Here is a 6,847-nt window from a genome sequence, read left to right on the forward strand (position 1 = left end):
AACTGATGATGACATTAATGTAGACTTTCATATTACAATAACTTGTGGGTGGGTATTGATGCTTATACTAATATTCTATGGAAAAGCTATATTTTGCAGTTCTATAATACAGTAACTGTTTTTTGCAAACAATTTGATAATGATAATAAAGTCTATTTTATTGTCCACTTTGATCACGCTAAACATAATCCTATTCCCACCACAATCCTATTTCCGCTTTTGGAAAGCTGCTGCTAAATGACTCTTGCCATCTCTCTTATGGTCTGTAAAATGGCTCTCGATGGTGCTACACTCACCTTACCTTTCAGCATTGATGTAAGTGTGGACTTAGCAACGGTTCTAAATTGGCACAATACATGTAATTGCCCCAGGCCCCAGCAGCAGACGTTTCATGTTTTTCTGTATTTTATTGGCATGCTTTATTGTGCAACAGAGCCCTCAAATGCTCTCCCATCCAACCCTCACCCTCCACAACAAACACCTGTCACACAGCATTAAATCAGCTCATTGAGGAACACCTGTGTTAGCATTAGCCCAGCGCTAGCCTGCTTTATACTCCCCACTGTACAATTCAAGCCATGCCATTGTCCTCTCATACGCCCAAGTGCACTCCATCCAATATTTGTTAAGCTGTGTGGTTTAATGTAAAAACCCAGCTCCATTCTCTTCCTCTGTGCCCTTGTCGTCTGTTTAGTGACTGAGAGATGATATTGCCTCAGCGCTACAATCACTCCCCAAGGCCATGTCTGAAAAATTAGATTTTGAAGAAGCTTGTTACTCTCTTGCTTCTTAATGCCATCAGTTTGAGTGATGGGCAGCAATGGGTCAATAATGAGAATGTGCTCAGGGATAACCTTCAGCCTGAAATTCATGAAGTGCTAATATACAGTACAGTAGACACACACTGTCACTGTCTCTCTCTCACCCCCCCTCTCTATCTATCTATCTTCCTCTCCCTCTTCTCTCTCTGCTAATTCCCCTGTACTTTTAGCATTAGGAGGACCTTGCGGTGCAAGGTACAATCTCTGTGGCACTGTGATGACTAGTGCTGCACATAGTGTGTGGCAATTGTGGTCCACCATATTAAGAGAACAAATATGACTCACATGAGATTTTATGTAACCATATCATTTAAGCCAGCAATGAGCCTTCTAAATGCACTACTAGACCACATGGCACTTAGGACTGAATTCAAAGGCTAAGTGTTTGGAAACAGTATGGAGAAGGCTGTGTGTATGCAGGCTCGATTTATTCTAAAATACCTGACATCTCTGTGTTTAGAGGACAAGATTTCACCGTGTGTACATGTAAGAAAAGGAAACGGAAAGAAAACAACCCTTTTCTTTCTTTTTTCTTCAAAAATCTGTATACGTACATATATATTGCTTCATATCAGTTTTACAAACAAATTTACATCAAATACATAAGAAATATAGCTTTTGGGACAATGATTTTTGTTTCCATGACAATAATAAAATGAGTTTCTACGTATGGACAGTGTGCGTGGTGGCGGCTGTATTTTATGAGGAGTACTCATACTCCTCGGCACTGCGGCGGCCGAAGTCCATCCAGCCCAGGTAGTCTCTGTCCTTTATGCTGTGTCTGGGGCTGGGCCCACTGGCTCTGCTGCTCAGGGAAGAGGTCCTCTGGATCGCAACTGCTGGAACACAGGGAGAAGATCCGCCACAAGTTAACCCTTAACGCTCCACAAAATCAGGCATCCATGGTAGGTACAGTATATCCATGAAATAGCCTGTTGTATCTCTTTCCTTATATCTGTAAAAAAACACACTTACGAAATCATGGAACCTTTGAAATAATTCTTCTTTAATTAGGAAGTGAAGCTAGAGATTAATGTGTTCAATACATGTAGGTATTCTTTGTACTTCATTCATGCACTCCTCTCTGTTCTCTTCTAATTGGCCACAACAGCACTGTGTAGAATCATTATCAACACACAAGGGAGGGATGCTGCTCAAGCTTTTGGCATTTGCATGGTCCAAGAACTCGCTCTGTGTCTAAATGGTGCTGCACTCAGACAGGCTGGGTTAGAATAATGCATTATCTACAATACACTGCATAACATGACCCACTCTCTTTTGCTGCATTAACGCAACCATGTGTTAAGTATGTTCTATCTACACCAACAATCTGCAAAGAAGGCCATTTTTTACTAGTTCCCCATATCCATAATCATTCCATGAGAGAATGTGTTTGAAGGTGAAAGTTTAATGGTAGGATAATGTAGGGATTCATTGGATGTATGAGAATGCAATTCTAATGTTAGGTAAGGATCTTTTATCTGTCATGAACTTGTCTGCTCACCAAAATACAGTTGCAGAGCCGCCACCAGATCAGGAAGAGATACAGAGAGATGAATAATGACAGTGAAGGAAGCCCAGCGAGAGAAGGGAAGGATGGGGGGAAGGCTTTCTCTAAGATGTCAAGCCTCTTTATCTCCCTGTTATGTGATGAAACCACTGGAGGGCAAGGCTCTTTTCAGTCTGAATAATTTCCTCCATCAACAATCTCCTCCCTGTCACATACTTCTCTTCACTCTCAGAAGAGCAGCAGCTTTCAACAACAGAGATGAGATACCAGGGGAAAAGCCCAGTCACCATGTACATATTAATTTATCAGATACGCAGATAACTCAATACCTGATTAGAGTACATAGGAAATGATTTGGAGATACAGTACTGGGGTGGTAAAAAGAAAGTAAACAGTACTTGAGTGGTTTGGTTGCTCACCTTTTCTGGATATCAATCTGGCCAGCAGGTCGCTCAGACTGGTTCGGGGGTCCACCTCCTCCTCTGGTTTAGAGTATGGGCTGAGCTGACCACTGTGGGGTACTGAGCGGGTGTGGCGTGTCTGTCGGGACATAACGCTGTCCAGCTGGGGGGGCTCCGGCTTGTCTTTGCCCTGCGAGTAAGAGGGGCGCCCCAAACAGCTGCTAGAGAGCGCAGCAAGCAGTACACACACACAGATGCCCGCGTTCATTGCTGAGGGAGACAGAGATGGGCAGAACATCAGATATCATTAGCTTCATCATCAACACAATTCACCACAGAGAGATGGACATCCTGATGCTATTGCTTCATAGATCTCAAGCAATTTTCATTAAACAACAAATTAGTATTTTTACATTAATTAACCTGGGGAAGAAAGAGCATTTTAAATTGAAATTGGCCAACCATCTCAATTTTAAGGCACTGATGAATACGTCCTGTCTGTCATAATACAATCCCAGAGGAAATGGTCATGTAATTAAGCAAAGATCCATATTATTGGTTTCTCCAACTTCCAGTCAGGGGACCCTCACTTTTAAACCTTTATCGGAAGCGTCAGGGTAAAAAAAAAACACTCAACTCAGTTGAATAGCCATTCTTTAAACACAGGTGGAAGTACTCTCCAGGGAGAAGGAGACGTCTTTGTTTTTTACACCACCGTGCCGCTAAATAACTAGTGAATAATGAATATAGATTCAACAAACAATAACTGGGTTATTTATGAAATCAACACACATATACTGTAGAAAGACATGAATGAAATAAGTCTCATAATGCACAAGATTCACCATGAATTCTCATGCTGTTGCTACTCTAAAGTGAATGAAAACCAGGTCACTTTGGAAAGAACAAGCACAGATTTCACGTGAAAAACTCTTGCTAACATATTTTCTCACATATTTCACTTGAACCAAACTACTCATTCCTTCCTCAGTCAATTAATTATTTTTCAATCTGAAATATACTTCTGTGCTATAAATGTTCATTGAAATCTATTTCTTGATAACCACACCAACTTAACAGACAAATAAAGAAAATAAAAGCCAGACACCTTACCTTCTGTCCACAGTTTTGCTCAGCAATCAGAGAGGAGAGGAGGAGTTTAGTCTAGTGGTTGTGCATGCTGAAAGTGCAGGAGTGGCCCTTATATACCCAGAGTGGGAGGGCTGGCCCTCGGTCCCCGGAGCAGAGCTTGCGCATCCTGCCGTCTGTTTGCGCATCGCTGACGCAGTACAGGGATAGACGCACTGCCTCAGAGGGGCACCACCCAGAACCACGCACTCTTCAGAGCTGTTGTCACACCAGGGAACAGGAGGGGAACGGGGGCAAAGGTCATAGTGACCCCTCTAAAACACACATAAGCCCCCATCCTCAACCCCTAGAAACATCACATCAGTGGCCATTGAGACGTTAATCCCCCTCCTTCATAAGAGAGACTGGGTCCTGCTTAATATGAGAATGCATGCCTGGCGATGTGCCTGTGAATGAAATACCACGCACTATTTATAAAGGTCTTCAAAGCTGTCTTACTGAAGGACATGCTTTTTCGATAAATTATCTTGATTACATTCAGACACTGTATGGTTTGAGTTTTACTTTTGGTTTACCTTACTTAGCACCTGGCTGCACCTCAAATGGCTGAAATGTTGTCATTAGTTGATTGTAGTATACGATATATATAGAGCAGATTGATTTGGTATTTGGTCTCTGTTCAACCAAGTCCGGTTTTTACAATTAACCCTAAAAAAGTCAAAAAATTTATGTAGCAATCCCAGATTGCCCCTTTAATACCTGTTGTTATGCCATTGCATAGTGAATTGTTCTTGACCAATTAGTATGACAAACTGTTCAATGAACAGAAGCCAATTGATTAGACAGTTGACTTTCACAGCTGGCTGAATTAGAATACCCTATACACCAATTAGCTGTCAATTCTGGAAGAGGTAAAATGCACAGGGGAACCATGGTGTAGTTCTCCAAGGTGTATTTTTAGCATGGGTCTTCATGTAAATGAGCTAACACAGAATGTCATCGGCAGGTGGTTGTCCTTTGGAGTGATATTCTTGTCAAACTGGAACAGCTGCCACTCAGGTTAGCAGACTTGTTGTTATAGTAACAACAACATTACGGAGTCACCACCAGTGAGTATTGATTGACTATCTTACAGTAGGTGGATCTAGACAGAAGGTTTTCTAGACAGGAGGGCCAGTTATAAAGATAATATAATAATAATATATGCCATTTAGCTGACGCTTTTATGAGTGCATACATTTTTCAGTATATATGGTCCCAGCAGGAATCAAACCCACAACCTAAGCGTTGTTAGCACCATGCTCTACCAACTGAGCCACAGAGGACCATGAAGAACAGACCAACCATTGTCTACAGTCATATTGGCCAGCAGGAAGTCTGAATCGACAGCTCAGGGTTACAGAGCGGCAGAGTGGGAGAAAATAAGGAGAAAATGAGGGCAAAGATGATAAGATTCCCTCTCCAAGTAGCTTTTATTTTGGTTCTTCTCCTGAGCATATTGCATTATCTCTGCACCAACATACTAAGATAAAGAGGTCCATCTTTATCCGTGGCTCCAATCTATCCACACACACACACACACACACACCTGGATGGGTAAGGATGGGATGAATCTGAATCACCTTCTTCCACAGTGATGGAAAAAATGGAAACCTCAAGCTGATTGTCTTTACTTTTATACCCTCTGCTAACATCATATTCCCTTCATAATCACCCATATGCTAACTTTTCCCTTTGTCTTTATTTGTGAACAATTGATCTCATGGTTCACATCAACATTTTCTTCACCCATGTGGAGCCACAACAGTTTGTCAGAGACGGGTGTGTTGGGCTGATCACTGAGTTGCGTCACTGACTGGAGAGGGTGACTGACTCTGACTATCATCCTTGCTATGTCAGCTGCACTTTCTCCTACAGTGCCAGTCCATATTTGAGCATTTTCATTGGTACTTGCATTGGTGCATGGGACTCTTATAGACCACATGATACATTGATGTTCAATCTGTCAGTGGAGCTGCTCTCTATCACACAGTTGAAAAGGATGATAATGAAAGAGGGGCAACCCTGGCAAATGCTTATAAAAATGTTTATAAAACAAAAAATGAAAGTGAACATGACAAAGACTACAGTAAATGCTAACAATGCTCAATTGGTTGGTCACTATGAATTTAACAGATTAGTCTAATTGAAATAATCAGTGTTTTTTTTTTTCTATTCTTTCAAAACTCAAATGTCAAGAGATGGCAGCAGCTCTCATTCTAACAACAATTGAACCGCCCCCACACTACTGTTCAACAAAGCTCCATAGCACAGTATATGACACAACAGGCCAGCAACCCCTCTCAGTGAAACAACAATAACACTGTGTAGCGACAAGTCCTTAAAATACACCCCAATGGTCTCCATCAAGAAGACTCTACCCTGATTCATTAACACGCCAATGCTGGGGCACATCTTTTCAAGTAGGTTCAAACCGCTGGAACAGGAATGTTGCAATTACCTCAAGTGTCTGACTCAGTTGAATAATGGACTTATTTGGCTGACATCACAGATTCATTTAGGATTTTTTACAGATTTGAGAAGTACAACAGTAATTTGTTTGGCAGGGAAAAGGAAGAGCAATCAGACTCGAAGATTCTCAAGAGAGAGAAAGCAGAAAAGAGTAATCGGAAAAGGAGGAGAGGTGGAGATGGAAGAGAAGAGGAACTGGAGGATAGGACGTGGAGGAGAATGACAGTGCAGAGTTAAGCAAAATGGCAGTCAGCAGAGTGTCTGGCAGAAGTAGGGTGATTTCCCTAGCCCTCTCACCACTGACCACACTCACCATACTCACCAACACTGACAATCTTCTGTCTATTCTCGAATTGACTTTGAATTAAAATTAATTTTGAACTACAGTACTTCCCAGAAATGCTTTAAAGCTTCAGCAATGAGCTTCAGCAGTGATCCTCACTTGTCCACCATTAACACACATTCCAAAGCCAAATTCCCTTGGGATGTTAATTCACTTGAACCTACATGAAGCT

At 41.7% G+C, this 6,847-nt stretch overlaps 1 protein-coding gene across 3 annotated transcripts; it reads right to left on the bottom strand.

The window, feature by feature from the left end:
- Positions 1-1,329: 1,329 nt before the first annotated feature.
- Positions 1,330-3,900, bottom strand: ccka (cholecystokinin a). Of its 3 annotated transcripts, none has more exons than XM_083679203.1 (4): positions 3,846-3,900; positions 3,370-3,462; positions 2,751-3,002; positions 1,330-1,657 (listed from the first exon to the last, which is right to left on the bottom strand). In XM_083679203.1, the coding sequence occupies exons 2-4, from the start codon at positions 3,383-3,385 to the stop codon at positions 1,521-1,523; spliced, it is 405 nt and encodes a 134-aa protein (XP_083535329.1). In that variant the 5' UTR covers positions 3,386-3,462; positions 3,846-3,900; the 3' UTR covers positions 1,330-1,520. The 3 variants fall into 3 exon arrangements, with proteins under 3 accessions (XP_083535329.1, XP_083535328.1, XP_083535330.1); XM_083679202.1 differs by having other exon boundaries at positions 1,330-1,660; XM_083679204.1 differs by lacking the exon at positions 3,370-3,462 and having other exon boundaries at positions 1,330-1,660; positions 3,846-3,899.
- Positions 3,901-6,847: the final 2,947 nt, after the last annotated feature.

Source organism: Argentina silus (assembly GCF_951799395.1).
Source record: "Argentina silus genome assembly, chromosome: 10".
Classification (NCBI taxonomy): domain Eukaryota; kingdom Metazoa; phylum Chordata; class Actinopteri; order Argentiniformes; family Argentinidae; genus Argentina; species Argentina silus.

Bases quoted from the DNA above. Each gene is read 5' to 3' on its own strand.
- ccka (XM_083679202.1), bottom strand. The intron at 1,661-2,750 runs GTGAGCAACCAA...CCTGTGTTCCAG, and splicing joins CAGATTGATATCCAGAAAAG to CAGTTGCGATCCAGAGGACC.